The sequence below is a fragment of the Stegodyphus dumicola genome, chromosome 3, assembly GCF_044657685.1.
Source record: "Stegodyphus dumicola isolate Sdum_Otavi_A_Nest chromosome 3, ASM4465768v1".
Lineage (NCBI taxonomy): Eukaryota > Metazoa > Arthropoda > Arachnida > Araneae > Eresidae > Stegodyphus > Stegodyphus dumicola.
Genome location: NC_140770.1, coordinates 205004242 through 205023046, shown reverse-complemented (window position 1 = coordinate 205023046; position 18805 = coordinate 205004242). Strand labels below are relative to the sequence as shown.

General features: G+C 31.3%; 1 protein-coding gene across 2 annotated transcripts in view; it reads right to left on the bottom strand.

Annotated features, from left to right (window-relative positions):
* Window positions 1–18805, bottom strand: part of Unc-115a (actin binding LIM protein Uncoordinated 115a) — a 213598-nt gene that overhangs the window by 52931 nt on the left and 141862 nt on the right. Inside the window, exons 8-13 of one of the 2 annotated variants that reach the window (XM_085813788.1) lie at window positions 16569–16669; window positions 12743–12814; window positions 10180–10345; window positions 6203–6253; window positions 6074–6088; window positions 5781–5948 (exon numbers count right to left, since the gene is read on the bottom strand). In XM_085813788.1, the coding sequence (XP_085669914.1) occupies window positions 5781–5948; window positions 6074–6088; window positions 6203–6253; window positions 10180–10345; window positions 12743–12814; window positions 16569–16669 (573 nt within the window). The remainder of the gene's footprint in view (window positions 1–5780; window positions 5949–6073; window positions 6089–6202; window positions 6254–10179; window positions 10346–12742; window positions 12815–16568; window positions 16670–18805) is intronic. The other variant, XM_085813789.1, reaches the window with a different exon arrangement.

Genomic DNA, 18805 nt, shown 5'->3' with positions numbered 1-18805 from the left:
TACTGCCAATTTTCAGGCAATGATAAGTTTTAGAGATAAAAAAATATATATATATAACTGTTACTATAGCTTTCAATTATCTTCACTTTTAGTTCAATAAACAGTACTTTATATAAAACCAGAAAAAGTAGTCATGTGAGATAATATAGTTACAAAATAACATACAGTTAAAGGAGGAATATAAAAAAATAACTATTTTGTCTCAGTCTCACTTGATCCTGGTTAAAAATTTTTTAGGGAAAAAGCTTTTTCTTTTTTTGCTACTTTGCAGCCAACTTTTCTAATTTCCGTTTGCAAGCTAGTCTCAATTTCTTTCAGCAGCTTTTATACAATCCATTGATACTTTTTTTTTATTTTTCTGCAATGTTTAATTGTTTTTCTTTTTTTAGATTCTCGCTCCTCCTTTTTTATCTCTAGCTCTTCTTTGTACAGTTTATGAGCATTGCTTAAATTTTTACATAGAGTTTTGTGTACTGGAGAATGCAAGTGGTTATCCCTTTTAAAAAATTCCAGAGCTGACTTATTGCAACTCAAAAATTTGTATTTTACTGTTTGTATAGCAGACAATGTGTCTACTCATGCGGCCACACTTCTTGTCTAACACACTGCTCATAGAACTAAAAGCACTCTAAACTTGTGGCCCATGCAAACAACTTAAAATAGCTTTTTACCATTTTGGATAAAGCTGGATAACTGCCATCTGCAAATACTTTGGTCCACCATTCATCAAGATTTCATTATTTTTCCATCTATCTAATGGTGAAGCTAATTTTTTATCAATTTGGTATTTATGCACTTCTAAATTATATGAAATTTTGTCTTCTTGTGTCAAAATTTTCTGGATTAATTCAGGCAATCTTTTTAACTTAAGTAAGGTACTATGGTGACCTCTGGCTGTAGAATCAATTCCTGATATGCTTTTTAATAATGGGTTGTTCAATGGCAAAGTCTTCTGCAGATATTTTGCACAGCTGATGAAAGCTTCAGTGGAATTTTTAAAAAATTCTTTAACATATGTTTCACTAAATCTTTTTGAAACAAGTGCAATTGTAGCTGCTCCTAAATACATATTCTTTGGAGATAAAAGATGAGATTCATCTGTAATATTTAAAGTCAAAATTTCTGAGGTAGATTTATTTTGGAGAAATTTTGACTTAACAGTGCTAAAAAATAAATAAATAGCTGTTTCTGCTCATCATGCAATTTATGTATTAAAGGCTCTTTCATTTGAAATAGACAGACATACTTATTTAATAATGGCAATACAGACAAATAAAAATTCATAATTAATTGCAGTTTTTCCATCATAAAATAATTTTGAACTTATTCTTTCTTTTCGTTTCCTCCCATCACTAGTGAAATGCTTTTGCTGTAAATACATGTGGATATCCTTAATACGTTCTCTGCTTTCATTGCTCAGATTTCTTTGTTTATACATACTGCAACATATATTAAAATATAATAATCTGTTATGCTGATTTAAAAATCCATAATAAAAAAAATGGTTAAACAATCAAACATGAGTAAATTACTCAATGTAACATCATATATGGACAGCCAGCGGTATTTAATAAAATGTTCAATAGCAGTATATTTGACATTTGAAATCACACATATTTCCTCTAATTTTTCTTTTAAATCAACAGACCAGTTAAAGTCATTATATACATCTTGCAGATAATCTTCTACCCAACCACCAAATGGTTTCGAAAATACCTTGGATGCATTATGTATATAATGGCAAGAATCTCCATCAATACCTAACAATCAAGGAGCCTTCTCATTACGAAGTCTCACCTCTAATCCAGACTTTGATCCTCTCATTATATTGCAAGAATCCATCAAAACAGACATGAGATTCTCAAATGGCAGCTGATTTTTGTCAAAAAGAGACAATTTTTTTGAAATAGCTGTTCAGCAGACACATTAAAAACATTAACAGATATTAAATGCTCGACCACTACTTCATTGTATTCTGTAGAAACGTAGCTGGCAAATATGCACAAAAATCTCATTCGATTACTACTCGTAGCTTCATCAATATTTAATGAAAATTTATACTTTTTTAAATTGTTCACAGTTTCATTGAAAAATATTTTTGAGAGGCCTAATCTCATTTTATATGAAGCAGTAGTGCGAGCCATTGAGAGCTGTGACAGTGCCTTCTTATCAGATGCCATTGCTTTGGTCAAATCAATTATCACAGGTGCTACAGTATAAGGCAAATTATTTTCAGCCATAACTCCAAGCAGTTGACCCTATAAGCTGGAAACTCGATCACAAATTGGAATACTTTGAGCTGCTAATGTTTCTTCTATTTTTCTTTCCTGCATGCTTACATTTGTGTCTGTCAAAGATGAATAAGATGATGGCATCCTGTAATTATCTATTTTTACTACTTCTTTCCCACAATGTTTTTTGCCTTTGATATGGTTATTAATAGCAACATATCCCCTTTTTCCATAATATATTAGATCAGACCACAATGCACACTCCACTTTTCCACTGATATCCACTTTCTGAATGCAACTGCAAATGACCACTTCCATTTCTTGTCCATTCACATGAATTTTTACGATGTTTTTCAGCCATGCAAATCTGAACTTATTTTTTTCTACACTATCTACACGCCAAGCTTTGACCTCATGATTCAGATTTAAGATATTCATACTGAAAAACTTACAGCAACAAACAAACAAACAAAAAATAACATAACGATCTATGCTCTGAATTACAGTATGCCACTTTACATACGCTAAAACTCGCATGTGCTCTGGGTAACATCAGTAGGGTATCCGTATGTCCAACAGATGGCGCCAGCACAGATTGCTGAAATTATTGAAGTCAGCTGTCGTTTGACGATTGCTTGCTCTTCTTTGATTCGATATTCGCATGCATCTAGTTACATGCCACATAAGTCCCACCTACTTCGCCTTGATGTGAAACAACACATTTCGCAATCTCTGGCATTATGTAAAGTTTTTTTTTTTTTTTTACAAAGAAAAGAGGAAGAGAGAGAGCATGTCCTCCATTTACCCCCCATACACATTTGCCGGTCGCGATTTCTCAACGGTTCTGCATCGATCTCGGAAACAGCCCGGGTGACGTTTAAAAAAGCAGAGTTCCGCGAAAGCACGGAAAACTTTTATGCCTGCTAAAAGAACATATATTTGCGGTACAGTCAAAATGAATAGAAAATTTCTACCGCCACAGGCAAAGCAAAAACAGAAACGGGGTGACATTACATCTCTTGAAAATCAGAGCGGCATGAAATTTTTAAAGTGGATCAACAAAAGACTCCTGTGCATGTTAACCCCTTCGAGATCTCACACTTGCGCCATTATTCGTGGAAAAGATGATAAATTAAAACCAGATACCACTTTTTCTTACAATATTGCGAAAAAGGAGTTTATATATCTGCAAATGTGAAATGCGTTCCTATTATAAATGTTTACGGAAAACGGTAAAATGGTATCAAAAAGTTGTCATGGAGCTAATATGTGGGACCTCTTTAGTAAATGCATGGTACATCCACAGAAAGTGGGAAACCAAGTGTTACCAAATTTTAAAATTTAGAGAAAAAATTGTTGATAATCTATTGAAGAGTGTTGAGAATGCCCTTAGTGAAAAATTAATAGTAAGTAGACACGAAAAAACATTTTTTAAGTTCATACTAAAGATCCGCGAGGAAATAAGTAAAAGATGTAAAGAGTGTTACAAAAGATGTTAAAGATGTAAAGAGTGTTACAGTGTAGATGTAAAGAGTGAGATAAAAGGTACACAGTATGCCACAAACAAAACAAAAATAGTAATGACCTTTTGTAGCAGCTGTCCGGACAAGCTGGCACTTTGTTTAAAAAAATTGTATCAGTAACATTCGTTATATTTTGTTATATTTAATGTATTGATTAAATTATAAGTTATGTATTTTGTGTTAAATGTTTGATTATAAGGTAGAAATGTTAATGTATAATGTTAAATCAATAAAATAACATTTTGTACTATGCAGTTTTTTATATACAAACGTGGCCCATCGGTGATGCATGTCGCCCCACGGAACAATCTAGCATGGGCCACCAGTGGGTCAGGCTGCCCCATGGAACAGACAAGCATGGGCCCCTGGTGGGTCATGCTGGCGTCAACGTGTTAATACAGTCAAAAGTCGTTAATCCGGGCACCCATAATCCGGAATGATCCATATAATCCAGACCTCAAAACTACAAACTTTCTGCACATACGTCAACGCATTATACGTTGACGCATGAGCGTAATACCTTTGTGCATGTGCATATGCATGTGCATATGCGTGTACGCATGCACGTTTAATGTATAACGGACGGTATAAGCTAAGCTAAAATTATCTAATTATCTATTTCTGTTAACGTTGCAGATTGCATTGTTCCTTAATCTTTGAATTGGATCCAGCTTATTATTTTTTGCAGATCGTTAGAGCAATTTTATAAAAGTAAGTTGGAACTTTCGATTATGTCAAATAGAATTTTTGATGCTGGAGCTGCCAAAGGAATCTACAAAGCGAAAGCATGTTTCGATGTCCATCAAACAAAAAGTGAAATTAGCTGGAAAAAATGGATAAAGGCTCCTTTGTTTCTCTAACCATTCCGAAATCTATCTGTTTATCAATTTCACGCTGCTCTGCCGGAAAGAGCGGGGCACGTCGCGGCGCGCAATGAACTGGAAGTTGATCTGTCAGCACTATCCTTATCTTCAGGGCAGATGTTTTTATTTTATTCAGCTTATAATTCCTTACTAAATGTAGTATTTCATCTCGATGCACTCCGTCTTTGATATGATTTAAATCAAATTCCTCATCAATATAAATATCCCGAATACAAATCAGAGTTTTCTGGTTGCAATTTTCTAATTTCGACTATGTGTAATGTATGATTTACGCATGCACACGTTAAAAGAAATGTTTAATAAAGTAAACAAATAAATATTAACCTTTTTTTTAGTAAAATTTGATACCCTTTAGATCATAATTGCTCTTTATTCCATAAATTATGGTTTCATATTTTTAATTTTATAATTTCTGCATGCTATCTTACCAGATTTAAACTGATGATCTATAATCAGGAAAAATCAATGATCTGGAATTGCCAAAGTCCCGACGAGTCCGGATTAAAGACTTTTGACTGTATATATGAATACTCTTACAGAAAGCAAAACAATAATGTACAGAATATGAACTTTAGTACTGTTATACTGCACCACGAAATTATGTTTTACACTTTCTTGCAGTCACTTTTAAGAGATAAAATCCATGGTTCTGCAGCTTTTGAATGCTGAAAATACTTCACTACATAAGTTTGTTTAATAACGATAAGATTACTTATTTCAGCAGGTATGATACTGATTTCTGCCATTGATTTATGTGTAACTATCTAATAACTATAACTACGTATACTCTTGTATGGTACAGAAGCTCATAACATCCACGGCTTACACAATCTTGATTCGTTTTTGTTACAACACATTTTGTGATAAATATAAAAAATATTTCACCCTCTTCTTTTTTCTCAAAAGCTCGACTCTTATATTTCATAGTCAACAAAAGATGAAAATTAAATATTACACTTTAACAATTTACAATTTCCCCATCTCCTTGGAGATGTGATATTTGATGAAAAAATAATGCGGAAAAAAAATTCTATAGCATTCTAACTGAAGAATGTTATCTAACTCCAAATGTTCAAAACAAGTGTATAGAACATTCACACTAACTTAAATTTCATAATCCTTTTGAAAATATTGATACACACCAGGATCTGTATATGGGAAAGGTGGAGCTGGAAAATCATCTCTTTCTATCGGTGGTACGCTATCTGGTCTTGGTTTTGTTGCATCTGGATAATGAGCTAGATTGATTGGTTCTTCATTATTCATATGTGGTGAGCGTGGGCGAGGTGTTGATGACTGAATAGTATCCACTAAAAAAAGTCACAAATTGTTTAAAAAAACTTAAATGTTATTACTAAATTAAAGACACAAAGTAACAATGCTTTGTAGCTAAAGCTACTAAAAACAAACATAACATGAAATAAAATTTTCTTACCTAAGACTTGCATGCCTAGAAGAATCATATTGGGGGAAAAGTTTAAAAAAAAAAATTATTTCATGAGGAAAAATATAATGAAGTATAAAAGATATAATGCTTAGATATGTCGTGAAATAAAAATTATACCTTGTTTAGATGTTGGTCTTGAAGGGGTGGTTCTTCTTCTTCCACTCCCTTCTGTAAGAATAAAACATTTAAAAGTTTAAACATTAAAAGTGTAAGAAATTTTATGTGGAAATATATTTTAATCGCCAAAGAGGGCGTAAATCTTTCATGATGTATGTATACTTCTTGTTCTTGGATCTGGCATCCGCCAGTTGAATGTGTGTTAGACTTGAATAAACTTGGCAGTTTAGAAACCTGATTTGTAGTGTTCATGTATCTTGATGTCATGTGTGATTCGAATTAGTGTTTTTTGAATTAAGATATCATGCAATTCTTGACAGTTAATATAATATTTTATATAAAACATTTAAAAGTTTATCTCAGTGTTCATTATTCAGCAGAAACAGTAAATCAAATTAAGTTATACACATTTATTTATGAATTAATTATATATTTCTTATTTATTGGAGTAATTTTTAATATTTAAATGATAAAATAACTACCACTACATAAACCCTTATACATTCTATAGACTTACTATAAAATGTTCAGTGAACTGATTTATCAGTGCTCAGTCATCATAATCACCTATGCACATATTCTTTTGCACTGTATAATTATTCTTTAATTATAGCAGAACCTCATGCAAAATGGCACAGCTAATGAGAGGTGTGCTGCCTCAGGCAAAACATATTTTTTGGGAATGTTTTTCATAGAAGACAACTTATTGGTATTAATATTGCATCATTGGTGAAGAATGAAGAAATTCAAATTAGGTAAAGAATAACCTGATGCTAAATTATTATACAAATCTGAACTGGAGAGAAAAGGTTTTTACATTAGACAGACTACTTAATGAAAACTAGATTCAATAGCTTTATGCTCCTACTATGATAGATTACTTCGTCAAAACTTCTGAATGAAAACATAGATATCAATAAAATTATGATCTTGATGACATTAATAAGGAAGAATTCCTTGTTATTGGCAATGAAACTGAAAGAGACACGAAAACCTATTCCTATTAGCAATTTAATCTCAAATAAAGTTCCTTGCACTATAATATTACAGTAAATTTTCCTTACAATTATACTAAGTATTATGCTGTTATTTATGGGAAAAGTTTTTTTTTAAAAATAAAACGTGATTAGGCACTCAAGACCTAAAAGCAGAACTGCCCTGGGGCAGCATAAGTCTCTTGCTATGCTACTGCTGATGTGATCAAGACATTTGTTTACTAGACCTTAATACTTCTTTCAAATGATTTCAAGTATATTTTATCACATTTACTATAATATATTGAAGAAAAAAAAGGGCTCAAAATAATGAATGTTTACAAACAAATTATAAATTAAAAACGATTTAGAAATAGATAAATAATTGGTATTTCATCTTAATGAATTTTCTGTACAGATATATCACTAGAATTGAATCACAGAGTATAATTTTAATTAAATAGAAAATATGAGGGTTACTCAGAAACTAAGGTCCGAATCGCCATAGCTAATCGAATATTGAATGAATATTAAAACACGCATGCGCTGTGTACAGTGACAGTTCAAAATGTTTAAAATAATTTATTAGCTCACCGACTGTGAAATACAGTCAGTGGTTCTTTTTTTAACAGCAAGGAATGTTTCAGCAGCGCAAATTCATTAACAAATAAACGACATGTATGACACCTATGCAGTGAGGGACAGCAAGCAAAGAGCTTTAAAAAATCAAGACAGGAAAATGACCATATGATGAACCATGATCAGGCTGACCTTCAGTGATCACAGAAGATTTGGTCAATGCCGCAGAAGAAAAGATTCATGAAAACCAGGGATTCACAATTTCAACTTCAGCACTGGAATTTATAAATAGCGGTAGGACAACTCTGCATAAAATTGTCTCTGAAAATTTGTAGTTTCACAAATCGTGTAGCTACTTACTGAGGAACACAAAATGAAAAGAATGGCTTGTGCTCTTAATTTTTTGGACCAATATCATAAGGGAGGTGATAAATTTTTAGAGAGGATTTTCACAGGGGACAAGACATGGGTTTCCAATATGAACCCAGAGTCTATATATGTCAGTCAATGGAATGGCATCACACGGCTCTCACCAGTCAAAGTCAAGCAGACAATCTCAACATTCAAGGTTATGGCAACCATGTTTTGGGATAAACATGGAGTCCTGTTAGTTGAGTTTATGCAGCAAAAGATGCAGCTGCTTACTCGCTACCCTCGCTAAGATGTACGATACAGAATAAGCGATGTGGCCTTCTGACATCTGCAGTTTTGTTGCTGCATGACATTCTGCCATTCCCAACCCAAATCTGATGAATCGTTTGGATGGAAACATATTGACCACCCACCCGTACAGTCCATACATTTTCACTTGTTCCGCTACCTAAATCAGTTTCTCAGCAAGTGCTTTGCTACAGGTGACGAGGTGAAGGAAGAAGTTCAAGACTGGTTATCCTCACAAGCTACAGACATCTATGACTTGGGCATATAAAAGCTTGTAGAACGTTATGACAAATTTTCAAACAAATATGGAAACTAACTTCAAGACTGGTTGGACAAAACTAATTAAAAACTTTAAGACTGGCTATCCTCATAGACAGCAGACATCTATGACTTAGGCATACAAAAGCTTATAGAATGTTATGACAAACGTTTAAACAAACATGGAAAACTATTTAGAAAAATATATAAAGAATTAAATAAAAAAAGTTTTTTGAAAAAGTCTGTGATGGCTTATGTTTTATAAGAAATCTGGAAAAAAAAAAATCGACGCAACATCTTATAGCTTATGCTTAGCTGCTGTTCGAGAGCATATTATTGCAACTATTTAAAAATAGGTACTAATACATTTAATACAACAGTTTGATTAAAAAAAGTATCTCAGATGAATTAATACTGAAAGGAAGCTAAATATTCTATAAAAAATTTTGAAGTTATGTAGTTATAAATTTTATGTAGACTTCTTTTATATAAGTATTTCATAATCACTGCCCTCTACCAATATCAGCATATTATTGCAACTATTTAAAAATAGGTACTAATACATTTAATACAACAGTTTGATTAAAAAAAGTATCTCAGATGAATTAATACTGAAAGGAAGCTAAATATTCTATAAAAAATTTTGAAGTTATGTAGTTATAAATTTTATGTAGACTTCTTTTATATAAGTATTTCATAATCACTGCCCTCTACCAATATCAGTACTTCAGTATTTTTATCAATGTAATTTAACTAATAATTTTTGTTTTTAAATTCTTCTGAATTTCTCCTTTATGCTTGTAGGGATCTTTAACTAATATAGCAAAATTAGAAATATTTTAATCATTCCATATATACATACGTAAATTTTCAACATAATGTATTTTTCTTTCATAAATATTGCAAAGCTTATTTTTCAGATAAGATTTTATCACACATATTACAGGTTTGCTTTTATTTATTCGATTATGCCAAAGCTCTCGAGGGTTATCTGCCTGAGAGGATGGATGTCTTTGTGGAAGACTTTCCACGAGAAACTAGCTCATATACATGGGGAAAACACCCAAGCAGAGAGCCCATTTGTTGGGACTCAAATGCCGGACTGAACTACGAGTGTTTAGTGACTGCTGTTGATGGGCTAATATAGACAATGAGAAGAAAATATTAAAAAAAAAACTTAGCAGAACTTTGAGGATAACATAACTACACTGTCTTAAAATTTTTAAAAATTCTTAATCTGTGTTTATAAAATATTCATAAAAATTTCCATTTCACATGAAGTTAACTTTATGAGCAATATGTAAGCAGAAAAAAAAAAAAAAAAAACTTCCAAGTACACATCAGAGTTACAATCATAAATGTGATAAGAGATAAAATACACATTTAGTAATCATAAATGTGATAAGAGATTGTTATGACAGTTTTGGCAAAAAATGCGTTTTCAAAAACTGATTTACATACAAATGTATCAAAATGAACAATTTAAAATGATGGGAAAAAAAATACCTGGAGGACGATGGAATTGAGGAGACTTAGGAGGATGTGGTTGTATAGGTCGACGTAAATATCCCTGTGTTGGCTCTGCTGTCAAATAACTGAATGTATACACTCTGCTGAGATCAGTTATTAAAGGATCTTTATCTAGGAATATCCCTGGACTTGTCCTTCCATACTGCATTTAAGGAAAAACAAATTTTAATTTAAAATGTAAATAAATCTTTTTACATGGCAACACTAAATGAATCCATCTTGACTTGTTAACCTTAGCAAAAGGTTACACAGTCTGTAGTTTGTTACTTTCTCAAGAATCTGCCTCTCACATATACCAATTGCATTTTTATAATTACAGATACTAACAAGTTGATGACACTCCCAACTTTAGAATTTTTGAAGACTTTTATAGGTCACATTAATCCTCCAACTTGCCAGGCCATATATATATATATATCCTATATCTATATCTATATATATATATATATATATATATATTATATGACCTAGAATATTTTTCCAACACCTTTAAGAAAGTATATAAACACGCAAATATCTTCAAATATGTCCAAGATATTACGGCAATATATAAGTAGTATACAAGTATAAAGTACCAAGGAGTTTTGACATTAAAAAGAAAATACTTCTTTCTCAATGTTGTTCTGGAAAATATATGGTTTTTTTTAGTGACATTCTTGGCTTTTGGAGGCTTAAAGTAAAATAAGACTTCAAAAATATGATTGTCACCGAGAAGTCTAGCATTAGGCTAACCAAGAAAAGTACTGAAAGTTCTTATTATTTTTTTTAAAGCTATCAAAAACAAATATGACATCAATGGGAATTTAATACACATTTAGCATGCTTGATTTGGTGTATTTTATTATAGCAAAGCACACAAGGGCTATCTGCATATGGAAGGAATGCTTTTGTGGAGGATTTTTTAAAGGAAACTGGCTTGTACCCATGTTAAACATGGAAAAAAACACAAATATACTCATGCAGCCAGTCTATTTACCTGGAATCAAACCATTAGTGTCCAGAGACTGTACTGCACAGTTTGGTTGGCTGCTATAACATGTTTGAACTAATATTTTGAATGAATGCAAAAATAAGACCCCTGCAGTATGGTTAAAATTCTGCTTACATTCCATAAATAATATTTTAACTTTGATTTCTCAGAATATTTTTTAAATTAATGTTATAATTACAGGTATCACTCCTATAACACAGTAGATAGGTTCCTAGAAACTGTGTTACACAGACTAACAACCAATATAAAACAGAGAGATACAATCCAAAAACTTCTGATCCTAAATATAAAAATGAAGTCATTTTTTAATAGTTCTCACTTCTGCACCACTTTTTGGAAACACAGATGTCATTTCCTCTTTTAAAAAACAATTCAAAATTTGTACTTTTCATCCAAAGAAATCAATTTTCTTTTAAAATTTGTTTTCTTACTTTCAGACATAGTTTGAGACTGAAATATAATTCTGCAATAATTATTTCTAAAAATGATAAAACTAATCGTAAAACATACCTCAAATTTTTTTTTACAGAATCACAATTACATAATTTATGCAATCTCCCTACTGAACACTTGGAGCATGATATATACTAAGCAAATGCTGGGCATGATTCGAATTTCTGTTCTTATTATTAAAATGTTTTTGCCTTTATTAATATTTTTAAATAATTAAGAAGATGATTAAAATGAGAGTGTTGCTTACGTTTATTTTGCAGAAATGAATATAATTTTGATTGAAACATGCATGTTTAACATATTAAATAATTCAATAAAACTAAGTAAGCAAGTGAGTAATGCCCAAAATCTGAAAAAGGTTAGCCAGAATACTTTATTTAATTACTTATTTATTTTTCTTGTATGAATGGTGAAGGAAAACCTCTCTGAAAATGCAAGCACTTATAAAGATAAACCTCTTTTTATGCATACTTTCCAAGAAAATATACGGTTTTAAGTCATATGAAATGATATTTACCATTTAGTAAACTGACAATATAAAAAAAAGCCTACTTCTAACAATAATAAAACCACACAGATTACATTTCATTAATATTACCAACACATTTAATTAATATAACATATCAAAACTTTGAACATTCCTCCCACGGTGTTTTCTTAATAAGAAGAAAAGCAACCAATTATATACACAGCTGGAACAAAAATCAGTACTTTATCTCATCTTCATATTTATACACAGTTCAATAACATGCCCGAACATATATCAGTATATGCAAAAGAGAAGTTTTTACATATATGAAATCGCGTTAAAATATCGGCACCCTATAACGGAAATGGTAAATCAGTCTAGAAGATCATAATTTTAATTTTCATGTACTTAATGAAAGGATACTTGCAAAACATATTAGTTTTGAAAATTCAAATGTACTTTAAAGTTTTGAGATTTATTAAAAGATTCTCAAAATAAAAATATTTAACAAAAAAAGTATTATATTTTTGAAAATATACATAATGTAAGCAAGATATTTTAAATAAAACAATAAAGCAAAAATAAAGAAAAGCACAAAATAAATCTATGCGAAAACAAAAACAAACCTGTCTGGTGAGAGAGCTATATGGGCTTGTGGAACGTGAACTTGAGAGACTAGGGGAATAGGGCGGGGGGTACTGCCACATAACAAAGAAAAATCAAGCAATTATTTTCAGAAAACATAATTCAAAGTAAAAGATATGGCAGTTAACTGTTATATTTGCTATCACAGAACAAAACAAGATATGTTAATAAGTGAATAAGAATGCAAAATATATAAAACAGCAAAAATAGTTTTAAAATGCAAAAGCAAGAGAAAAGCAACAAAATAACAGAAAATTGACTTAAATCAAGCACAAGCATTCCCTTTTTAATGTTGGACAACTTGATCACCTTGAATGACAAGTTTGATAAGCTAAATACACTACAAATTCTTGTTAGTTTCATAATTATAGAATCAGTTTTAAGGTAAAAAAGCATGCTTTATAAAATCAAAATTTCTTAATTTTCCAACTTTACACACACAAAAAAGGATAAACTAATTTAATGATATACTATTGACAAAAGAAAGTATCTGTGATACCCATAATTTCTTAATTTTCCAACTTTACACACACAAAAAAGGATAAACTAATTTAATGATATACTATTGACAAAAGAAAGTATCTGTGATACCCATAAAATAATTAAAAACGTATAATGACAATTTAAAGAGTAATTCTTTTTTACCTTAGCCCTTGCTAATACATTTAGTAAAAGTATTTCCGAAAAAAGGTTAACTTGAAATCTCATTAAAACTTAGCTTCTCATGTTGAAGTTTCATGCATTTTCTAAAGTTTCATTAACCTTTTGGGCCTGGGGCTTTGGACGCTGCAAGAGACTTGAGAAGATGGGAATTCTTGAAACTAATACCCCTCCCTCTAAAGAAAAATCACTTCCTTATTTGCAACAAAGGTTCTTGCGTATAGTTTAAGGAATTCTCAAGGGGGTGCATTTATTTCACAAAAGGAAGGGGAATGTAGGAATTAGTGACTGAATTTCTAGATGCTTTTCTTCACTACAAAGAATTTCAAATTACATCAAATATTGTTCTGAAATCAGGCTACTCGATGATACACAGAAGGAAATGTTTAAATACATTACATAAAATGTCATTCTTTATATTATAGTACATAATTTAGTTTTTTACAAAAATTTTGTCCGAATTTTAAAATAATGATTTTAAATTGCATTATAAGATTATCAGTTTTTACGAAGTGCTTATAATAATGATTTCTATTACATTTTTATATTAAAAGTCATGCTATAAAATTCCTGCAGCTATTTGATTATTTTATAGTTAGTTTTATTCTTTTAGATCTGGTCTTCATTTTCGTCTTTTTTCACTAATAAATTTCCTTATAATTAAAAAAAAAAAAAAATTTTATATGTTATCGAAAATAGCTAAATCTTTACAAATTTTTACATACAAGGAATGGTTAAAAAATAAACACTTTACAACATAATTTCATTTTTATTATACATTGCTTGCACTGCAATGCCCAATTATGTAAGTGTACCTTATGTTCAGTTAGTTCTTTTCAAAAATATCTGCTGAATAAAACAGAAGCTAGAAAACTATTTTCTAGAATAATATATGTTAGTTTTAAAAGTTAAAAAGAGAAGGATTATTTAAACAAGTACCGTTTTACACTGTTCATTGAAAATTATGAATATAATTCAGGTATTAATAATAGAATGAAACATTTCATTAAAAATATTAACTTATTTAGTATGCACACTCATAATTAAAAACACCCCCATTTACACATGAATCTCCTTTGCACTTCTTAATAATTAAAAATGTCCCATTTACACTAAATTCCAAAGCTTACTAAGAGAACATGTTTTAATGTATAAACGTATTTTAATGTATTTTTAAAATCAAGGTAATTCTTAGTGCAAAGAGCTTTTCAAATCGGAAGGGAAAATTGTGTTATATATAGCTTTTGAAAAACTGGGCAAAAAGAAGTTACCATTTTCAATACCACGTATTATTATTCTATGTTTTATCATGTTATGTAATTTAACACTTTAGGAGAAATTTCCAGATAATTTAAGGTTCCTGATTAGCAAAAAATCTTTGAAATTCCTTTATAGTATAAATTAGTTTGTTTCCATGCAGGTATATTTTAAACTGTGCAATTTAAACTCTATTTGGGAGTATCTTTATGTATAGTTACTCAAAAAAATTTCATTGTCAGGTCAAGCGAGTTCTATAGTGACCCAGATGAATTGGCTGTTTTCCACTTTTTCTTTGATAATTTCGGTAGCCATCTACTGGTTTCAGCCATTATGCCCTATTATCTCAATTACTGACTGGAAAAGTGGCCCATGAATGGCAAGCCACTGAATTAGTCAAAAGGTCAAGGTTCAGAAATTCAGATGGAAAACATGCCTTGTTTTTTATTTATATAATATGTAAGAGCATTCTGTTTGCATTATGTCAGCTCAACTGATAGTGATAATTCACAAATGCTATGCTAATCTATTTTGAACATCTAACTTATAATTACCAAAGTTTTCTGTTTATTATTATGGGCCCTGTGGAGGACCCATTTATCAGTTTTTTAAGATAGGAAAGAGATGGTTGAGCCCTTTATCACAAAAAGTAGTTTTAGAATATTATAACCATTACTTCTTTTATACGTATTTTAAAACAAAATATTCGCATTCGTTTTTGTGGACGTTTTTTAAGTAAGACTATGCTGTTCGCTTTCTTATTCCAATTTTCTGACAAGCAGCACATCTTTTTGGAGCTTTGTTTTGAATGAGCTAGTTCCCTGTCCAGGAAATGGTATCCGAGACTTAGAGCTCACTGACGCTTATGAATCCCTTATGAGTTATTTTATAAGATTTTTTCCAAAAAATCTGCAAATAAAATGTCTACAATTTTCACTTTGTACAAAATAAATGAGTTTAAAACTGTTAAATTGAGCAAGTGGAAAAAAAAGTCCCCCCCCCCTCAAAGTTTTCCTTCTCAATGTGCAACTGTTTGCCATTTGGTCACTCAAGTCAACAATTCCCATGTTTTCGCTGTAGGGTGATACAATTTTGGGCTTTCCTGTTTTATCACAGGCTGTAATATGATTACGCACATAGCTAAGCATAAAAAAATTCTCATAATTTTTCCAACAAGCTGCAGTCATCCCCGATGAAAATTTTAATTTGGCCTTTTTGTACTTGGATTTTAGCATTCAATTTTGGATAATTTTTCTGATTGCAGCAAATGGTATTATAACTTGATTTGATATTTATGCAGCAATTCATGAAATAAATCAAGTGAAGAAAAGAAATTATCCATAAAAAGCTTATGTCCTTTGACTTTTACTATCTGACATTATTACCATGTCATGAGTAACACATTTTCCATTCTTTGACTCATATGAATCTCTTCAGAGGTACACTTTCATATCATACATGTAACCACTATGTGAATCTTGCATGTGAATTTTATATATAAAGGTATAGTTCTTACTGTATCTAATTTATTAAGCATTATTAACATTTTATTAATTATTTCTGCTACAAGGGGACAACAAAAAAAGCTAGATTTTTGTGTTTTCATGACTTAAAATGGAAATTTACTCAAGCTAAAAGATTTATAATATAATACAATTTGAATGTGCTTGTGAGTTTAAATAACACTCAAAATAACTGACATTGTTTATTTAATAATTCTTTTACTTAAATAAAAATTTAATTCTTTCAGTAGCATACTTTTATTCTTTCAAGCAAATATAATTATTAAATTAGGAAACACATTTTAAGTTATGTTATGAATAAATATATTTTAAATACATCATACCATGACAAGACATGTTGATATTTTAAAGTAAGTACATTACATACATGCCCATCAATTACACCATTTGTTTTGTGATCCTCTAAATAATCATCATCTATTTTGCCATCTGGTGAAGGTCCACATCGAGGATGCCATATTGCTCCACCTAAAAAATGTTTCCCCTTATTATCAACAGCTTAAAAAACTGAGGTAAAATGCAAAATAATTATGGCATCAAATTTCATCACATTAAAAAGTATAAAAATTGTAATATGTCTGAACTGTCTATAGAACTTAATCATACAACAAGTTCAAACAGAGTAAGCATATAATACTGATAAAAAAGTGACAGTAATGATTCATTTAAAACATACATATGCAGAAATTACTTTCAATGTTTTTAAAAACTTGGAAAAAGTAATCAACATTTGGATTTAATCTGTATTTCATTTCCTTTCTTTGCCTGCAATTGGATTCCATTTTAACAAAAGAATTTGACTATAGAAAAAGTAACTGAGCAAATAACATGTATTAAATTTTACTCTCACCATGGAACTTTGGCTACAAAAAGTCAATGCTGCAAAAAGCTTTTGAAGACAATAGTTTATCAAAAACAAGAAGTTTCAAATACTCTGAGATGGTTAAATTGAATAAAATGTATCAAAGATGGTTAAATGGATGAAATGTATTTAAGATAAACCAGGCTATGGTAGATCCTTTAACTAATGATTAACACACCAACTAAACTGACTCTACAAGATCTGTGTTCATCTAATATGTAAAATGTGTGTTTTTCTTAATCCCATACTTAAAACTGCCATTTTGTAACCACTATTTTGACTCAAAATGATATAATGAAAGAAAATTCACAGGAACAACTTTAATGTATATTCCAAGGATTGGCAAACACTACTTAATCTGAATGAGATTACTTTAAAATGGATGCATTAAACTCTGACAATTAAATTAAAATCCTGTGTTATACAAATAATATATCATTTCTAATACTGTTTGATTACTTTAGTATCATTGTTTTACTGCAGCACTCACTATGTTTAAAACATTAGATTTCTAGGAAGGGGGGAGAATGCATTCAGTAAGTATATTAGCTATATATATGGCTCATGCCCACCTAAACTATCTCCTTAATTTCCAGCTGTATAACACCTGCAGAAGGACAATTATCTAAATTTTCTTTTAAATAGCACCTTTACTTTGTTCTTCATGCTGTCTAGATGACTAGAAGTCCACCTGCTGTGATACAGGAATAACAGAGTCATTATTCAATGTCTAGTAGCATTTTTCGATTTGATCTTTTGTCTTAGCTATGGCATTGCGAAAATTAATCTAGGCTGCATCTCATTTATGGAGATCTTTATTTATATAGACAATAATAGCCACAACTGCAGTTTGAACTGAGTTAATCCTTTGGGCAATAACTTCAAAACAGCCAGGAATTAAATTTGAGCTTATGAAAATAAGTTTGAGGCATAATTTAACATACATAAAAAAATTATTGGTACGTTCAAAGAAAGAGAAAGTGACTGAATCTAAAACTTCCTGTGCTCCACAGGTTACAGAATGAATTTTTAAATATATTTTTCTGCTTGCAGGCTGACTCAAGGTGCCAGTGTAACCAGAATGATGTCAGCACCCGTGGATGATGTCAGCATCCGCTGACAAGCAGTAGCTCACCAGCAAGCCACATCAACCTCCATGCTGCAGCATGTTCAATACACCATGAATGCTCCCATATTGACCAGAACCATCTGCCATTGATTGGCGGCTAGTGGCCTGCACTGTCACATCTGTTAAGAAGACTGTCACTGACCCCACATCATAAATGCCAATGTCTGCAATGGTGCTGTGCAAGAGTGATGTGGAGGACAGAATGGCATAGGGTCATGTTCTCAGGTGAGTCATGCTTCTATTTCTCCAATGATAGTTGCCACGTACTAGTGTGGTGACGATGTGAAGACAGGTCCAACCCGGCAGCAATTGTGGAACACCTCCCCGCATGACAATGTGGCATCATGGTTTGGTGTTTTTCATCAATTATAGAGGTCTTCATCAATTGTGTACAATTTCAGGTCACGTCTAGTTCGTATTCAGAGCACTATGACTGCCCAACGATATGTGGATGACGTGCTGTGGCCCGCAACCCTCCCTTATCTTCAGGGAGTGCCTAGTGCCTGTATCAGCAGGATTACACCTGACCGCACACTGAATGCATCAGCCAAAATGCTCTGCAAGGTGTACAAATGCTTCTCTGGCCACCGTTTTCTCCTGATCTCTCACCAAT